The 19,259-nt window shown below is 43.3% G+C and overlaps 1 protein-coding gene across 1 annotated transcript in view; it reads right to left on the bottom strand.

The window, feature by feature from the left end:
- The window catches only part of MOV10L1 (Mov10 like RISC complex RNA helicase 1), a 79,883-nt gene that overhangs the window by 43,389 nt on the left and 17,235 nt on the right, over nt 1–19,259 (bottom strand). Inside the window, exons 6-13 of the mRNA XM_029910835.1 lie at nt 19,001–19,245; nt 18,206–18,398; nt 8,759–8,953; nt 6,573–6,687; nt 2,658–2,835; nt 1,739–1,809; nt 1,239–1,330; nt 396–454 (exon numbers count right to left, since the gene is read on the bottom strand). Coding sequence (XP_029766695.1) covers nt 396–454; nt 1,239–1,330; nt 1,739–1,809; nt 2,658–2,835; nt 6,573–6,687; nt 8,759–8,953; nt 18,206–18,398; nt 19,001–19,245 — 1,148 coding nt within the window. The remainder of the gene's footprint in view (nt 1–395; nt 455–1,238; nt 1,331–1,738; nt 1,810–2,657; nt 2,836–6,572; nt 6,688–8,758; nt 8,954–18,205; nt 18,399–19,000; nt 19,246–19,259) is intronic.

The raw sequence follows: 19,259 nt of genomic DNA, 5'->3' as shown, positions 1-19,259 counted from the left end.
GATCGATTTTACCGCGTCCTCACGAGACGCGGTAAGTCGATCCCCGATAGACCGATTGCTACCCGCCGGATCGGCGGGTAGTGAAGACATACCCATTGTGTGAAACATAGTGGCACCAGTAGTTAGAAATTGATTAGATTTGTTAGTTCTAATTGGAGTCAAACTGCTTTCCTCATGTATAGACACCACAGAGAGGAAATCAGTTTTCATAGTGGTTGCTCTGTGACAAAGGATTGCTACTTTCTGGACAAAGATATGGGGTAATTTAGGTGAATGGATAGAAGCCCCAGAGAAACACTGCGTTTTTAAATCTGACCAGAAGAGTACAGTACATTAACTTCACATCAGTGTTTACTGAAGGGGAGGAAAAATGCCCTAGCCCATTGGAAGGTTACCTTTTTCACCCAGATAGATGCCTTGTTCAACTGCAAACTGGCATCGCCTGCTGGTAGTCCTGTCAACAGAATAGCAATAGTGTGGATTAAACTAAAAACGAAAGTTTCCATAGAATACAGCAATACTCACTTCCTCTCTGAGTCAATGCTATATATCAAAGATTTAAATGAAACATTAAGCCTCTATAACATCATATACTTCTTCCCTCAATTCCTATTTTCATGTGGTACTTAGCTGAAGGATTACTTGGTCAAGTTTCCTTTACAGGCATATTTCACTAAACTTTAAAATAGAAAAATTGATAAAATATGAAAAAAAGTGTTTCTCATTAAAGGACAAAAGTTTCCTTGAATTTCAGAGATAAGCAGAATAGGAAGATATTTTTCCTTAAAAAACAAACGTAAAAAACCCCCAACTTGTTTTATTAAGGAAGACGAAGTGATGATTTTTTACTAAAAATAATGCTTTCTAAGAAAGTTTTGATGTTGACAGTATATGAAAAAAATGTAGTGAGGTCAATATCAGCCATTCTTGTCCTGCTCTGATGCCATAAAGTTATTTCAATTACAGAGTCCGATTTTCCATTGCCTGGCACCTAGAGTAGTAATTTACATGTAAAAGAATGGGTGTAAAAATGTAAATCACCCCCTTTCTGATTTGATAGCATTTTGCACAGATATAAATGAGTACAGAAGATGCCAGGCAGTGGACTATCCGGTTCTAAGATTTTGTTTGTCCTTCACCTTCATGTGAACTTCTCAGAACTAAGCAAATGGTCATGTAATAAGACTAACATAATAAAGGACAGTAAAATACAGCTTTTTAAAAGTCTACAAAAATACCTATTGAATGCAAATTCTACATCCATGGGTTCAGAGTTGTAAACCCGTTCAAACTCTGGGTTAAGTCTCAGAGTAGCATCTTCATTGTGAATCTGAGAGAGAGAGAGAGGACAGTTTATTAGTCATGTAAGATTTGAGGGCACTCAGCACTCCATAGGATCAGATCCCTTATGTTTGTTATGTTTGAAAAATCTCCTGAAACATTTGCTCATACTAGGTAAAAACAAAAAATGGATAACATCTACCACATAATTTCATATTTCTACATAAGAGTTTTACAGAGTTTGCTTTTAATGGGTGAAATGTGTAGTGTTGAGAAGAAGCAAAAGCTTCTGTCTTCCAAGTACACAGTATGAAATAAAGTAGAATCAATAATTTGGGAGAGGGTAACTGAAATGAATCCAGTTTCACAAAAGCTAAATAATTACTCCTTTAACTCTCAGTTTCCCCTTAGTTTTGTGGACTACAGTGTTTCTTAGCAGAAAAGCTAACTCACTCACCTCAGTAACATAGGCAATGTACTCTATTATATGCTCAGAGTAGTCTTGACTTTTTAGTATCACTTTGTCACCTAGTTTTAAAAAAAATTAAATACGTTTAGTATAAAAATACTGTTACAAGATATTGTAAAATTCTCACTGCAATACTAGCCACTGGTGGGAGGGGCAATACAGTGAAACTTAATGAGTTTCAAAGATCCTGCAAATTCACCAGTGAAGTGACATCACTGAAGATGATGCACTTGTGCACACCTCGGCTCAATTTAGCCTTACATTCTTAAAACTTGTATACCTAGTTTTGTGTGTGTGTGTGTGTGTGTGTGTGTGTGTGTGTGTGTGTGTGTGTGTGTGTGTGTGTGTGTGTGTGTGTGTGTGTGTGAGTGAGAGAGAGAGAGAGAGAGAGAGAGAGAGATACTTCTAAGGCACCTATTGTAGTATGCTACTAACACAGTTTCAGCACTATTTATTGGAAATAACATCCTACACATTGCAACGAATTTCAAAAATTCTGACCTCAAAAAGTTAACTCCTTTAACCTGGTTTTACATTTAGCCTCTCACATGTTCTCTAGTTTAGTATAATACTAGACAGTATATTTTCTATGGAAAACTCAATCAATTACTACTGTACATCAGAATCCGGAATATATCAGGACAAGCCATGAAAGCACACAGAAACACATATACTGCCTCTTCAAAGCATAACATCTCCAGAAATCAAACATTCTGAGGCACTGTAATAAAATATATTGGCATAATGTTCCATTTATCTAGGTGCCAGGGTTAATAGCTGTCTCTCCAAATGTTTTTTAATAGAAAACATGGAAAAGATAAAATGCATCAGTTTCTATTGTGTAGATTGAGAATATTGCTCATCTTGCTATTCAGCTTTTACAATTTTATTAAGTGTAAACCATCACCTGCATATAAGGAAGGTCTTCCCTCTGTCAATCCTGGCACTTCCAGCACCAAGAAGTTTCCATTCTTTTTCAAAATGATTCCACTCATGCTAAATTCTTTGATCTCCATTTCAGCATGGATCTCCTCAAGCCAGAGCAGGGTAGAAAGGTTTGCTTTATAGTTAGACAGATTCAGTCGCTGAAAATTTAAAAAAAGTAAGTTATGTGTATTGCAATAGTGTCTAGAAGCCACAACAAAAATCTGAGTCCCTTGTGTTAGGCGCCATACAACATATATATGAAGACAGTCCCTGCCTCAAAAGGTGTACAACCTAAGTAGACAATAACAGACAAAAGAAGGGGAGAACAGAGGCACAGAATGACATGACTTGCCCAAGATCACACAGAAGTTAGTGGTAGAGCTGGAAACATAACTCAAGTCTCCCAGTTCAGTGCCTTATCCACTAGACCATGGTACCTTTCTAATGAAAGGTATCAAGTGATAATGGGGATTTGGGAAGAGCATCAGGCTTAATTTACCATTTTCATGTAAATGAACAGGGATTTTCAGAAGAGTCTAAGCTGGTTAGGCACCCAAATCCCATCGAAGTTCAAGAATTCCCTTTGGTTCCTTTGATAAATCCAAGCCACAGTACTTCTACACTTTTTGCATTATAATCTGAGAGATGTCTCTAAAAAAATCAGCTTACAGGGTAAATACAGAAGTACCCTGGTTTTAGCTGTATTTTATTTAGATCACACTACTAATTTTGTAACGAAAACGAGTAGTTCCAAAAATATCTAAGATTTATTTGACCTTTAAGTAAGCATAAGGTTCTCAGAAAGCGTTTTTCTAACACCAAATACCAACCAACCCACCCCCGCACCCTAAAATAACATGCTGAGCTTCTAGGAAAAAAATAAGAGAGAATGAACTATTGGAAGAGTCAGAAGGATTCTGTCTTAATTATAAAATAATTTTAATGAGAAGAACTAATAAAAAGGAAAATATTGTGGTTTTTATTTGTATTTAATTCCTTACTTTCAAAAGAAGAAAGCAAGATCCAGTACTGGCACTAAAAAGTAGACAAAGTAATTGTAGTTCTTGGTATCAGGGAAGCTACTGGTTCACAGGAAATGGATAAGGTAAAAAATGTTACTGATTTATGCAGTTCAAAAGGCTCTTTTAAAAACAACAGCAACAACAAAAAGCATTCAGGCTACCCTAGTTCCTTGTAACTTCCTAGGGGAAAAGTGTGTGGGACTAATTTTAGACCACCTATTTTTCAACTGGCCAACATTACTCACATTTACACTGCCAAGGCAGGCGTGCCACTGCACAGCTGGAGGAACACTCAAGACGGGACTGATTGAAAGAATCCCCCTGTCAAACACTACTCCAAGAGGGATCACTTATGAGACTTAACAACAGAGGATGTGGAGAGTGCAGCTCAGGATGGATAGAGATGGTAGAATCTTGTTTGTGCCCTAAACTATTTCTGACAGTGCAGGAGGGATTTAAATTCAGATTACAGTGCGATTCTCACCTTTTTCCCAAATCACAAATAAAAAAGAAATGAGCATTGTCTATTGAATGCAGAAGAAGCGGCACTAGCGGATTTTTAACAAATACTGTCACTGCATTCTGTGCCATGTTTAGTAGCAGGTTTAGCTTATCACAGGGTTCTCAAACTGTGGGTTGGGACCCCAAAGTGGGTCGTGATCCTGTTTTAATGGAGTTGCCAGGACTGGCGTTAGACTTGCTGGGGCTCAGGGCTGAAGCAAAAGCCCAAGTCCCACCACCGGGGCTGAAACCAAAGCCTGAGAGCTTCATCCCTGGGTGGTGGGGCTCAGGCTTCAGCTTCAGCCCTGGGTGACGAAGATCAGGTTACAGGCCCCACCCAAGGCGGTGGGGCTCAGGGCTTTGGTGCCCACTCCTGGGGTCATGCAGTAATTTTTGTTGTCAGAAGAGGGTCATGGTGCAATGAAGTTTGAGAACCCCTGGCTTATCACAAGGCTAACATACAGAGATCGTTCTTGGCTTGTGAAAGACTGGCATGTGTCAGAACATACAGGTCATTTGGCGTTTCTTGGAAGCAGTCTCATGGCCCTGCTGTCTTATTGCAATGCCTCAGTTGTACCCTTCAGAGGCCACTTGTCAAACCAGACAACAGGTTTTTGGTTAAGTCACAATCGGGATTTCAGAGTCCTAGGTGAGTCCCTCTCTGAGCTGAAGCAGTTACGCTTAGACCGTAAAAAGGTAGCTAGGTGATTCTGAAAGAGACACAAGGAAATGCTGACCAGAAGCCAGGACTTTGAGCTCTGTAGACAAAGAGCTGCCATGTTTATGGCTGTTTGGTTTTATATTTTTTATTTGGAGATTATAAAAATTATCAATCTGCATGAAGGGAATGTGACCAGAGAATTCGCTGGTTTACGTTATGTTGTTTGAACAGCAGTCCTTTAAAATAATCCAGAAACCAGAGAGAAGATTCTCCCACCCCCCTGCAAAAAAAACACAACCTCTCAAATCTTCTGTGAACTCTCTCTCCAATCATTCAGACTCAGGTCCTGACACAGGGAATTTTGGGGAAGAGCTGGGACACTGATGAGTTGTGAAACACTGCATTATCCAGAAAGCGGTATAGTAATAAACTCTCTAGAGTTGCTCCAGCCTACTTCACAAACCCTGTCCTTCTCCTCCTACCTATTCCTGTTAATCCTGTGCCTACTTCCTCTCTGTTCCTTCCCACAATCATACACTGTTAGTTCAAGAAACATATTCTCTTGCAGCTCTGGCATCTGAGGTGGCCTTTTCCATACGGCACTCTAATATACTCCCCATCCATTTTCAAACTCTCACTTGCCTAGGCCTTCTAATTTCTTCTCTGGTTCAGGGCCTGCAATATGCTGACTCCCACTAAAGTCAAGAAAGCATCTACCAGGATCAGACTCTTATTTTGTAATTAGGTTTTGTAGAACTACATGATACCCATGAGGGCAGGGGACTGGACTCGACTCTATGACCTCTCGAGGTCCCTTCCAGTCCTAGAATCTATGAATCTATCAATCTAGTCACAGGTATTTTTAGTAAAAGTCATGGACAGGTCACGGACAGTAAACAAAAATTCACGACCTGTGGCCTGTCCATGACTTTTACTATATAACCTTAACTAAAACTTGGGCAGGGGGCCACGGGTGCTCTGGGGAGGCGGTGCAGGTGCTGGGGGGGGGGTGGCCCGAGACCCCACTAGTGCTGGGGGGGTTTGCCAGGCGGGGGCACGTGACCCAGGATCTCTGCTGGTGATGGGGGGGGAAGGTTCTGGGGGGGGTGAGGGGTGGGGAGGGGGCGCATGGCCCGGGACCCATGCTGGTGCTGGGGAGGGAGAAGGAAGGCGGACAGCGGCCCAGGACCCCTGCTGGTACTGTAGGGGGAGGATTGGCGGGGCTGGCAGGCTCCCTACCTGGCTCTGCGTGTCCCTGCAGCTCCTAGGGGGAGGGGCAATGAGCGGCTCTCCGCGTGCTGCTCCCACCACAAGTGCCGGCTCCGTAGCTCCATTGACCGAGAACCCCAACAATGGGAGTTGTGGGGGCGGGAGCTGCGGAGCCCCCTGGCCCTTCCGGCTAGTAGCTGCAGGGACATGCCAGTGGGAGCCGGGGAGCCCCCCACCCCGAGGTAAGTGCTGCCCTGCACCCCAACCCCCTGCCCATAGCCCCCTCCCACACACCCAAACTGCTGCTGCAAGTAGCCCCTGAGCCAGCATCGGCCATTGCAGAAGTCACGGAAAGTCACGGAATCTGACATAGACATGCAGCCTTAACCATTATATATAAACGCAGCAGCTACACAGGAGTATTTGTGTGTGTGTTCAGGTTGGCATTTATAAAGATGCAAAGAGAGCGATTTTACACTTGCATATATATGTGCACACATACCTCTGCAAGGAGAGGTTGAAAAGTCAGTATGTCCAATTTCTGCTCCACACATTTTCTTAATCTATCCGGTATGGGATAGTATGGTAGGAAACTTGGAAGATGTCTTCTACAACTTCTAAAATAAGAATTCAAAGTTACTTCAAGTCAGTATATTTAGCTTGCACAAAGTAGTTCTTACAAACTGAATTTAGCTGGTTAGTGTGGATTTCTTTACTAAAGAGTAAGAACAAAACTCAAGATTCTGTAGTTACTAAAATAAGCATCAGTTTTAAAAAAATAAAAGAGCTTCACATGAAGGACCACAAGTTAGCAAACACCAGCCTCAAGGCTACAAAGACAGCAATACCAAAACACAAGTACAGTAAATGAAACTTTTGTCAGCTTAGGTTCAAACAAAAACCAGGAACAGAAGTTTGCTACATTGCGGTGGGGTGTGGGGAAGAGAATGTTGTTATAGAAGCATATTTTACTTTCAAACGTTCTGACCAACTTTTTCCTCACTAACGAAGGTGTTGTGGTGAACAATTTAATGTTAGGTTTCAAAGTAGCAGCCGTGTTAGTCTGTATCCGCAAAAAGAACAGGAGTACTTGTGGCACCTTAGAGACTAACAAATTTATTTCAGCATAAGCTTTCGTGGGCTACAGCTCACTTCTTCAGATGCATAGAGTGAAACACACAGACAGAAGATATTTATACATACAGAGAACATGAAAAGGTGGAAGTACGCATACCAATTGTAAGAGGCCCTCACTCTCACAGATCTTGGGAGACAGACCAGTCCTCGCTTACAGACAGCCTCCCAACCTTAAACAAATACTCACCAGCAACCGCACAACATACAACAAAAACACTAACCCAGGAACCTATCCTTGCAACAAAGCCCCCGATGCCAGCTCTGTCCACATATCTATTCAAGTGACACCATCATAGGACCTAACCACATCAGCCACACCATCAGGGGCTCGTTCACCTGCACATCTACCAACGTGATATATGCCATCATGTGCCAGCAATGCCCCTCTGCCATGTACATTGGCCAAACTGGACAGTCTCTATGCAAAAGAATAAATGGACACAAATCTGACATCAGGAATCATAACATTCAAAAACCAGTGGGAGAACACTTCAACCTCTCTAATCACTCAGTGACAGACTTGAAGGTGTCAGTTTTGCAACAAAAAAACTTCAGAAACAGACTCCAAAGAGAGACTGCTGAACTCGAATTAATATGCAAATTAGACACAATTAACTTAGGTCTAAACAGAGACTGGGAATGGTTGGGTCATTACACTAATTGAATTTTTTTCCCCCCATGTTAAGTTCTCCTCACACCTTCTATGGGTCATCTCGATTATCACTTCAAAGTTTTTTCTTCTGCTGCTACTGATAGCTCATCTCAATTGATTGGCCTCTTACAATTGGTATGTGTACTTCCACCTTTTCATGTTCTCTGTATGTATAAATATCTTCTGTCTGTGTGTTTCACTCTATGCATCTGAAGAAGTGAGCTGTAGCCCACGAAAGCTTATGCTGAAATAAATTTGTTAGTCTATAAGGTGCCACAAGTACTCCTGTTCTTAATTTAATGTTAGTTACAGTTTTAGAGTATCTGTTAAGTATATTTTGTCTGTTGTTAAAATTTACTTATCTAAGGACCACTTCCTGTTTTTCATTCAAGATTTTTCTAGGGTTTGTATTGTCAAGACCCAGCTACATCAAATGACTTGATCAATATCTCACATATCAGTAATTCAGTCAAGGGACTTCCTGGGTTTCTGTCTTGCTGTCTAAAACACAATTAGATTGCACCAATCCTACTAGTGGGTGCGCTCTGGCAACACCTTTAATTCTAATTAGCCTCTAACTCATTCATAAGTGTATAACATGCAGCAGCAGGACAGTTTGTGAATCATAAGAAAAACATCTATAAAGAAAGTTAAAATAGTTTGCTAAACAAGGAAAAACTATTTCAGCCAATGGAACTTTGAAGAAAACCCCCAATTTTTATTTATCTTTTTCCAGTTTACTGAATGAATAGTAGCTACAACAGGAGATAAGCTAGTTTAGTTCCAGGGCAGTTTATCGTACTGAAGTTACACATTTACTTCAATCAGCATTATATAAAGGTATGCCTTTCCATATTCTTCATATTAGACACAGCTGAATGTGGATTATTTGATAGTACCTTTTGTGTTCTGTTACAGACACTGTGGTCTTCATGTGCTGTAACTCTGGAATAACTTTATGCTTTCTTACTGAGAATGGTTCAGTGGCTGCTATTAGAGATTCCTCTTCATTTATTACAGTTACTTCAATGTAACGTCCAATAATAAAATCAGAAAAACAAAGCAACAGAAGTTCTTTGCAGCGGCCAGGGTTTCTTTAAGTAAACAAGCAAAAATAAGTTAGGTTCTTCAAAACCACAGATTTTACTTATCAGTTCAGCGATCACAATGTTGAAAGAGACTGATCAGGTTTTGAGGGACCTCCCTAAAAATCAAGTAATGGCTGATTTAGAAGAATTCTTCATATTCACAAAATTTGAAAGAGTTTTAGTTGAGTCCAGCTACCATTTCCTAAAGGTAAAGTTTAAAAAAAATTCTAAGCACTAAAAAAATCCAAATATTAACAAGCCTGAACTTGAAAAAAAGTTTAAAGGGCAACTGTACTTTAGAAGAGAAGTATCAGTCTGAAAATTTTGTACCTACTATAATCACAAGTACCACACCTGTGGTTACTAAAACTGAATGGAGTTAGCCAAAAGTATATCCTGTGTACAGTCACTCCACTGCTGAAAGGCCCTCATCCAGGATGCATCTCGTTACACAGCACCAAAAACTCTGCTCTATTGGAAGTCTGTGTTCCTCTGCATGGACCTCCAGCAGCTGACAGAGCTAGTGAGGAAGAGGGAGGTCCCAGCCTGACCCCTCAAAGACGTGCATTTCCTGTCAGCAGAGAAAGTGGCAACAAGGGGGGGTGCAAATTCCTGCAAAAGAGAGTTTGAGGAGCTTATGCTCCAGACTATCAGAGCTCTTATCCCACACAACCCATTCATTTAATCCCTTTCCAGGTTCTGTCCCAGCATTGGGCCCAGTACCAAGTTTTCTCCTCACCTCTCCAACACATACAACTTAGTTCTGATCCTCTACCCCAACCCCCCCGCCCCCCAGCTGTCTGACTCTTAACTAGCTCTCTCACTGAAACTTACAACAAACATTAAGTCCCAGATCAACAAAGGTGTGTAGGATCCTTACTTTCACTGAAATTAGGAGCCTAAATACCTTTGAGGATCTGGGCTTGCGTGCCTATAAAGGTGCTCAGCCTTATACAAAACTACCACCAAGTGATCTCCAAGCCCTCCACTTATTCCACACCTGTTGCCTCCCTAAAGGTTCAGAATCCTCTTACTGTTCTTTCTCAAGAAGATATGTACAGAGTTATCCAATCCACATATAGTAGGGTCCCAGGCTCTGGTCACACTTTCCACGATAGTTCAGAATTGGAAGGGGAGCACACAGAAAACAATCTGTATTTCTTCTCCTTCAGAGGTGGATTTCACAAACAGATCCTACCCTAAAAGAAGGTTTTTCTCCAATTTCTATTAGGGCTACTCTATCTAAAACAGCTCTCATAAAAATTGGAAATTAAGTTGCTGCACCATTGTTTTAGTGACAGTGCAGCAATGGAGATAGCACAATTTTATCCTGTTTTTCCATGTTTAAAATTAGAATCACACAAGTGTGATGCATATTTATAACATGGCTTCACAAAAATAAAATATTTTGCATGGCATGTGCCTCTGTTATTAAACGGAAGAGTTTTCTTTAATCAGCTAACGTCATTCTTCTTGTGAAGCAGAACCTGTGTGCTCTATGCAGTTAAATTACAGAAATCCAATATGTAGGCAAACAAAAAAAGTTAAGTTTCCAGAACAGCTCAATTTTGAGTATCCCAGGACAGAGCATTTATAAAGCTCAGGACTTAAACAAGACTATCCATAAAAATATGCACTTTGGGTATTTTTTGCTCAAAGTAAGACCATGTCTTACTAGTGTTATTAAAAGAGGTACTCACTCATTCTGCTTTGTCCATTTACTTCTCTACCCTCAAAAAAAAAAAAAAATCAGAGAAAACTGTTACTAACCTTTCTGTAACTGTTTTCTTTGAGATGCATTGCTCGTGTCCATTCCCATGTAGGTGTGTGCGTGCCGCGTGCACAGACACAGGAAGATTTTTCCCTCAGTAGTATCTGTCGGGTCAGTCCCAGCGCCCCCTGGAGTCTCACCCTCATGGTGCCATAGAGGGGCCTGCCACCCCTTCAGTTCCTTCTTGCCAGCAACTCTGACAGAGGGGTAGGTGGGTGGGCTTGGGAATGACATGAGCAACACATCTCGAAGAAAAACAGTTACGGAAAGATTAGTAATAGTTTTTTCTTCTTTGTGGGCTTGCTCATGTCCATTCCCATGTAGAGGATTCCCAAGCAGTTAGAGGAAGTGGGTTCAGAGTTCAACAACAAGCAGATTGTAGCACTGCTTTGCCAAATCCAGCATCATCTCTGGCCTGCTGCGTGATGGCATAATGGGTTGCAAAGGTGTGGACTGAAGACCATGTGGCTGCTCTACAGATATCCTGGATGCGAATCTGTGCCACGAATGCCAGTGAAGATGCTTGCGCCCTTGTGGAGCGTGCTGTCAGTGCCAGAGAAGGGACCTTTGCCAAGTCATAGCACATGCGAATACACAAGGTAACACTGCTCTTCAGCCAAAATGCTTCTGAAATAAATGTAGTCAAACTTTACTAATTCTGGGTCACTGAGAACGAAAATGATGCTTAAAATTGTTGATTGGCTCTAGTTTTCAAGATATGCTATTGGGTCAGTATATACGACCCTTGATTTGGGAATGGCGGAGGATAAGTGAGTTATAAAGGGAAGGGATCTCAGTTTAAACCAGAAATGACTAAAATACATCTTTAACTGGATCTATGAATAAATCTATGACTGGGTTTGGACAGTACTTGCTTTTTAGGCAAAACAATGAATGATGCAATCTGAAGCTGGTATTGCGTCATACATGATATGAATTGCATCATGTTATTCCTAGAAGTCATGGATGATGCAATCATAACGAAGCTTACATCACTCTGCTGAACAAATTGCCCTATATCAGCTCTAGAAATCATACAGTGTCGTGCTCTCTTATTTGTCAGTGTTTGATTTTGCAAAGGGACACATTTCTGTTTAGCCAAAGTGAGCTGAGATGCCTCATACTTGTGTGAACAGTGCAGATAACTTCTGCTATGTTTGTGGTGAAGTGACTTTTGCATCACAAAAGCACAGTATAACCACTATGGTTAAGAAAGCCTATCACCTTTATTTTGGCTGCAAAATTGGAGATCAGGACAAGAGGTGGGCCCCACACATATGCTGCAACACTTGTGCAACAAATCTTTGCCAGTGGTTGAACAGGAAAAGGAAAAGGAAATCTATGCCTTTTGCAATGCCAATGATTTGGAGAGAGCCAACAGATCATACCAGCAATTGTTACTTCTGCATGGTGCCTCCAGTTGGGAAAGGTGTGTCAAAGAAGAAAAAGTGGACTGTGCATTATCTAAACATTCCATCAGCTATACGCCCAGTACCCCACGGAGAAGGACTGCCAGTTCCTGATGCACCAGAATCATTCTCACTTGAGTCAGACGAGGAAGAGGAAGAGGATGAAACTTCTGGTCCTGAACCATCAATGTCACAGGACCCACATTTTCTCCCATCCTCCTCCTCTGAACCACACCTCATAACACAAGGTGAACTGAATGACCTTGTCAGGGATTTGGAACTACCCAAGAGTAAGGCAGAGCTGTTGGGCTCCAGACTACAGCATTGGAATCTCCTGGCAGGTGATGTTAGGGTTACCATGTTCCGTGACCGTCAAAAGGATCTTGTCCCATTCTTCTTCATGGAAGGTGATCTTGTAGCCTGCAACAACATCGATGGTGTGATGGCAACCCTCAACATCGTTCACAATCCAGATGAGTGGAGACTGTTCACTGATTCATCGAAGACGAGTCTTAAAGCTGTTTTACTGCATAATGGCAATGTTTTGCCATCAATTCCAGTTGGTCATGCAGTCTATATGAAGGAAACCTATGACAACATGAAACAACTTTTGAGGTGCATAAACTATGACCAACATCAGTGGCAGCTTTGTGGCGATTTGAAGGTTGTTGCTTTCTTGCTTGGTCTGCAGACTGGATACGCAAAGTACTGCTGTTTTCTCTGCCAATGGGATAGTCGTACAAGAGATTCCCACTACATCAAGAAAGATTGGCCACTCCGACAGTCATTGGAGCCTGGGAGGAAAAGTGTTCAGCATCCACCACTTGTTGAATCAAGGAAGATTTTGTTACCACCCTTACACATCAAGCTGGGTCTGATGAAGAACTTTGTCAAGGCCATTGACAAAACACAAGCAGCTTTCAAGTACCTCCGTGGAAAATTTCCAAGGTTAAGTGAAGCTAAGATAAAGGAAGGTGTCTTTGTTGGTCCTCAGATTCGTGAACTTCTTCCAGATGATGCATTTGACCATGCACTGCGTGGCAAGGAAAAGACGGCATGGAAAGCCTTCCAGTTAGTGGCAATAAATTTTATTGGAAACAAGAGGCAGACAACTACAGGTTGTTGGTGGAAAATCTCCTCAAGGCATACAAAAGCCTTGGTTGCAACATGTCACTAAAGATACATTTTTTGCACTCTCATCTAGATTTTTTTCCACTGAACTGCGGAGCAGTGAGCGACGAGCACGGCGAGCGATTTCACCAGGACATTGCAACAATGGAGAAACGCTATCAGGGCAAATGGAGCCCATCAATGCTTGCAGACTATTGCTGGACAGTGACAAGAGATGCTCCATTTAATGAATACAAGAGACAAGCCAAGAAGTGCCCAGTAGACACTCAATAGAACTAAACTATGTACATAATAGTTTTTTACCTTTTGTTTCATAATAAATTTTATTTATATAACCCTTTTGCTGATTTTTAAAGTGTTACATAAACAGGAAGGTGAAATATTATCATGTAAAGCAACCATAAACACATGAAAAGACCTAGGTTTACCATTTATGATTAAAACTCTACTATCTACACAATATACATAGACATAAAATGTAAAAACTTAAATATCTTAGAAACAGTAGCCAGTTGTTTTAATTGTCATATTTGAATTCAGCACATCAAAATACATAATAAATAGCACATTTTATCTCTGAAGCAGACGACTTCTCAAAAATTGTAGATCAGTGTAATCCATGAAGAAATTCTTTAGGCTGAGACTCGGAGGCCCTTCAGCCTATCAACCACTGCTACAAAGAGCTGAGTAGTCTTCCTAAACTATCTGATCCGATCTAGGTAAAAAGCCAGCACCTACCTGGCTATTTGCAGGTGGCTTCAGGAAGAACACAGGGAGGAAAATGTCCTGGTTATTGTGGAACTGCAATACCATCTTTGGGAGGAAGGCCAGGTGGGGGCGGAGCTGAACCTTGTCCTTGATGAAAACTATGTAGGGCGGTTCTGAAGCGAGGGCTCTGATTTCTGAGACCTTCCTGCCCAATATGATGGCTACGAGGAAGGCCACCTTCCATGATAAGTAGAGCAAATATCATGTTGCCAAAGGCTTGAATGGTGCCCCCGTCAGTCTTGAGGAGGACCAAGTTAAGATCCCAAGGGGGGATCGTCTATTTTACCTGCGGGTAGAGTCTGTCCAGTCCTTTAAGAAAACAGCTACAGAGCACGATAGCGAAGGTGGACCTGCCACTCACCCTGGGTGGAAGGCCAAGATAGCTGCCAGATGCACCCTAATCGAAGACACAGACAATCTCTTGTTTTAGATGTAACAATTAGTCCAGGATACATGGTTTTGTAGTTTGAGTGGGCAAGATCCCCTTCTGTCCAGCCCAGATAGAGAACCTTTTCCATTTCATCAGATAGGTGGCCCTGATGGATGGCTTTCTGCTCCCTAACAGGACCTTCAGAACCGGTCCCAAGCATACTAACTCCAAAGGGTTCAGCCATGGAGCTTCCAAGTTGTCAGGTGGATGGATCCAAGACCCAGATGAAGGAGATGTCTGTGATCCTGGGAGATCAAGTCTGGAAACAGTGGTAGGGTGATCGGTTCTTTGACCGAGAGCTGCAGGAGGGTGGTGAACCGATGCTGGTGCGGCCATGCCAGCGCTACCAGGATCAGGCTCGCTTTGTCCCCTTTGACCTTCAGCAGAAACTTGTCTATAAGCGGAATAGGTGGGAATGCATAGAGAAAATGGTCCTTCTAGGGAAGAAGGAACGCATCTGTGAGCGAGCCTGGACTGTGATTCTGGAAAGAGCTGCAGACACTTCCTGTTGTATCTTATCGCAAACAGGTCTATATGGGGAGTTCCCCACCTCTGGAAAATATTCCCTATGACATCCAGGCAAATGGACCCCTCGTGATTGGAGAAGGATCTGCGGAGACGATCCGCTAACTTGTTCTGAGCTCCCAGAAGGTAAGAAGCCTCGAGGTGTATTGAGTGGGTTATGCAGAACTCCTGTAAGTGGAGAGCTTCCTGGCATAGGTGAGAAGAGCGCGCTCCACTCTATCTGTTTATATAGCATATTGCTGTCATGTTATCTATAAGCACCGACACACATCTGCCCTCTAGACGGGGCTGGAATGTTTGACAAGCAAGACGCACTGCTCGGAGTTCTCTCACATAGATGTGTAGCAGGAGCTCCTCCTGGGACCAGAGACCTTGAGTTCTGTGGTCCCCCAGGTGAGCTCCCCATTCCAACTCTGAAGCATCGATAGCTGCAGTTTCCTGAATGGAATGCCTGCACAAACCACCCCTGGATCCAGCCCCCATAAGAGGGAGTTGATCACCGAAGGAGAAGTGTGAAAACTTTGTCCAGGAGGTTGCAGCCTGGCCAGTAAACTGTTGCTTGCCAGGCCTGCAGCGGTCTGAGTCGCAGCTTTGTGTGCTTTACCACATATGTGCACGATGCCATGTGTCCCAGAAGCTTCAGGCAGGTCCTCGCAGAGGTGGTGGGATGTTTTCTGAGACGGTCTATGATAGAAGTCAGCACCTGGAATCTGGCTTCTGGGAGGGAGGCCTTGACCTGGACTGAGTCGAGAACAACCCCTATAAACTCTATCCAAAAGGGACAAGGGTCGACTTTTGTGTATTCAGCAACAGGCCTACCATCTAGAAGGCTGACAGTATTAACTGGATGTGCTCTTTCACCTGAGCTCTGGACCAGTCTCTGACCAGCCAGCTGTCGAGGTAAGGATACACCTGTATTCTTTGTTTTCTCAGGAAGGCCGCAACTACTGCCATGCACTTTGTGAAGACCCAAGGGACCTCTGAAAGGCTGAATGGCAATACTGTGAGCTGGTAGTGCCCCTGTCCCACCATGAATAGCAGTAATCGTCTGTAGTCCACGACTATAGAGATGTGAAAATATGCCTCCTTCAAGTCGAGGGCAGCATACCAGTCTCCTGGATCCAGAGAGGGGATAATGGAGGCCAGGGAGCCTATGTGGAACTTCAGCTTCTTCATGAATTTGTTGAGGTTTTCCAGGTCTAGAATAGGTCTGAGACTGCCCTTAGCCTTGGGGATTAGGAAATATCAGGACTAAAATCCCCTGCCCCTTAACTCCAGAGGAACTTCCTCTACCGTTCCCAGTTGCAGAAGTGTTCACAGCTCTCAGAGTAGGAGTTGCTCGTGAGAAGGGTCCCTGAAGAGGGACAGGGAGGAAGGGTGGGAAGGAGGGGAATAACTCTATTCTAGAATGTATCCCAGTCCTATCATGCGTAGCACCCAATGATCTGAGGTGATATGGGCCCATGCCTGATAGAAGTGGGATAGCCGGTCCACAGAAATAGGAGAGGTTGGATCCAGGTGAAGCTCTGTTACACTGTCCTCGGGCACATCCTCAAAACACCTATTTGGCACCCGATGATTGCCTGGTGGGCCCAGATCCCTGGGTCGAGGAAGGCTGGGGAGGAGGTCTGTTCTTGTAATTCCTGTCCCTCCTTCTACCATAGTTCTGTCTTAGTTGCGACTGCTAGAACGGAGATAATGATTGTGGCTTGAAATGTTTTATTGGTGGGGTCAGGGTGTGCAGATCCAAAGATTTCAGCATGACCTTGAAGTATTTCAAGCTGTGCAGTTTAGCGTCTGTTTGCTCGAAAAACAGCGCTGTGCCTTTGAAAGGCAAGTGTTGAATAGTCTGCTGCACCTTGTGAGGGAGGCCCGAGGCCTGCAACCGGGAGGATCTCTGCATCACCACTGCCGATGCCATGGTCCTTGCAGCTGAGTTGGCTGACAGGACTTGCCTCAGTGTCGCAGCTGCTCTTGTCTCTGGTGCTGGCTCACAACTAGGTGGCGACGGTGATACCAAGAGGGACATCAGACCCGTGCTGCCTAGAATGCCTCTAGTGTGGACAGGAGTGCCATTCCTGTGTTCCTATAGCACCAGACTTGATGGTTCCCTTTCTGTGGCAGGAGTCAATGTTACTGCAGCAACACTTGTTGAGCCCAAGTGACCATGCATGGGTGTCACTCTGCTGGAGTCTTTATGGCCGGTGGGCTTCGAGGTAGGGGAGTGCCCCTATCAGTTTTCCGCTTCTTCTTGCACAGGACCAGGGAGTGGGAGCGATGCCCGTGCACTCTCCTGTACCGACCTCCTCTATACCAGCAAACTGTGGAGTCATGCCATGCCAACGAGGAATCTTGCCTCAGTGCCTGGGAGGCCGGGATGCAGTGCCTGTCCCCCATGGAAGCCGGCGTGCACCTTGTGGTGCTGAGTTGGAGTAACCCGGCTCCAAGAAGGATGAAGAGCCACCCATTAAGAGGAATTTTAGCCTCTGCTCCCTTTCCTTGAGTCCGGGGCTTAAAACCTCTACAGATCCTGCACCAATCACACAGGTGAGATTCACCCAAACACCTGAGACAACTAGAGTGGGGGTCACTGAGAGGCATAGGTTTATGGCAAGCTCACACGGCTTACACCCGGGAAACCAAGGCATGCCCCGGTGCCTGGGTGGGAAAAAACCCGGTTAAGTGGGGTCCTTCATTACACTAACAACTATTACTAACTGTAACACTAACTACTAAACTTTTCACAGGAAAAAGTACAAGAACAAGAAAAGTCCACTGGGGAGTACTTGCAGAGCAAGAATGAGCAGTTCCAGCAACCATCCAAGGCAGAAAGAAGGAACCGAGGGGGCAACGAGTCAGCAGGCCCCTATATACAGCACCATGAGGATGCAACTCGAGGGGTTGCTGGAGCCGACCTGACAGATACCACTGAGGGAAAAATCTTTCGGCGACTGTTCACGCGGTATGCACACACCTACATGGGAATGGATATGAGCAAGCACTCGAAGAAGAACTAGATGTTTAAAAGGCAGACTGACCTAAAAATTAAAGTATTATGTTGCTGCCTTGTAAGTTCAAAAAGGATTGGACCAATTCTGCCTTCACATATACACATGCACTTCTCCAATTGACTGCAATGGGAAGTGCCTGCAAATCTGAGGGTAATATCTCATCTTTAAGCTTCCTTCAGCAGAGCAGCTTAAAAAGAACAAAACCACACATACACTGCGGTGCATATGATCACAATGGAAGTCTTTCCATCAGGCGGTATGAAGATTTCCCCATTAGCTTCTGTCTCAACTGTTGGCTGTTCTTCCACATTTTGTCCATTTTCTCCACTGCACAGATTTTCATCTTCTCTGCTACCAAGATCTTCATTCTCTCTTGCTAAATCTGGATCCTTAGGATTAATTCCTTCTGTAGTAAATAGACAGATCACAGTAAGCTTTAATTACTGTATGACAGAGGTTTATAAAATTATGAATGGTGTGGAGAAAGTGAAAGTGTTATTTACTCCTTCACATAAACACAAGAACCAGGGGCCACCCAATTAAATAATAGGCAGCAAGTTTAAAACAAACAAAAGGAAGTACTTTTTCACACAATGCACAGTTAACCCATTCAACAACTTCCCCTGGCAACAAGTTCAAGTGAAAACTAAGTGGATTCAAAAGAGAATTAGATATATTTATGGAGGATAGTTCTATCAATGGCTATTAGCCAAGATGGTAAGGGATGCAACCCCTGTGCTGGGTGTCCCTAAGCCAGATGCTGGGACTGGACAACAGAGGAGGGATCCTTGATAACTGGCCTGTTCTATTCATTCCCTTTGAAGCATCTGGCACTGGCCAGTGTTGGAAGACAGGATACCGGGCTAGATGGACTATTAGTCTGACCCAATATGGCCATTCTTACGTTCTTATTTACTGACAAGTGGGGCATGCAAGGTCCTACTGAAGGAACATACAGGCCTTTAAAGCGTTAGACATTACATACGTGTATGATTATCTCACACATACCCCGTGGGGTTCCATTATTCATAACAAATGCGTTATTCAATGGCTGGCACGTAGGTTCTCTACTGTTATTGAGTGAATTGATGCTCCCTTTTGACAAATTCTCTTGTTTCACAGGAACAGATGATGACAAAAATGCTGTTGGAGTCTTCTGGCCTTTTTCAGGCAACTGAAAGCTAAACTGCTTCTCTTTTTCCCAGCCAGCTAGTCTGCAGCTGATTAAGGAATGTGGTACATTTCCCTTATTCCTAGAAGTAATTAA

This window comes from Terrapene carolina, unplaced genomic scaffold, assembly GCF_002925995.2.
Source record: "Terrapene carolina triunguis isolate 2854851 unplaced genomic scaffold, T_m_triunguis-2.0 Scaffold68, whole genome shotgun sequence".
Lineage (NCBI taxonomy): Eukaryota > Metazoa > Chordata > Testudines > Emydidae > Terrapene > Terrapene triunguis.
The sequence above is the reverse complement of the archived record's forward strand: the minus strand, read 5'-3'. Positions and strand labels throughout refer to the sequence as shown.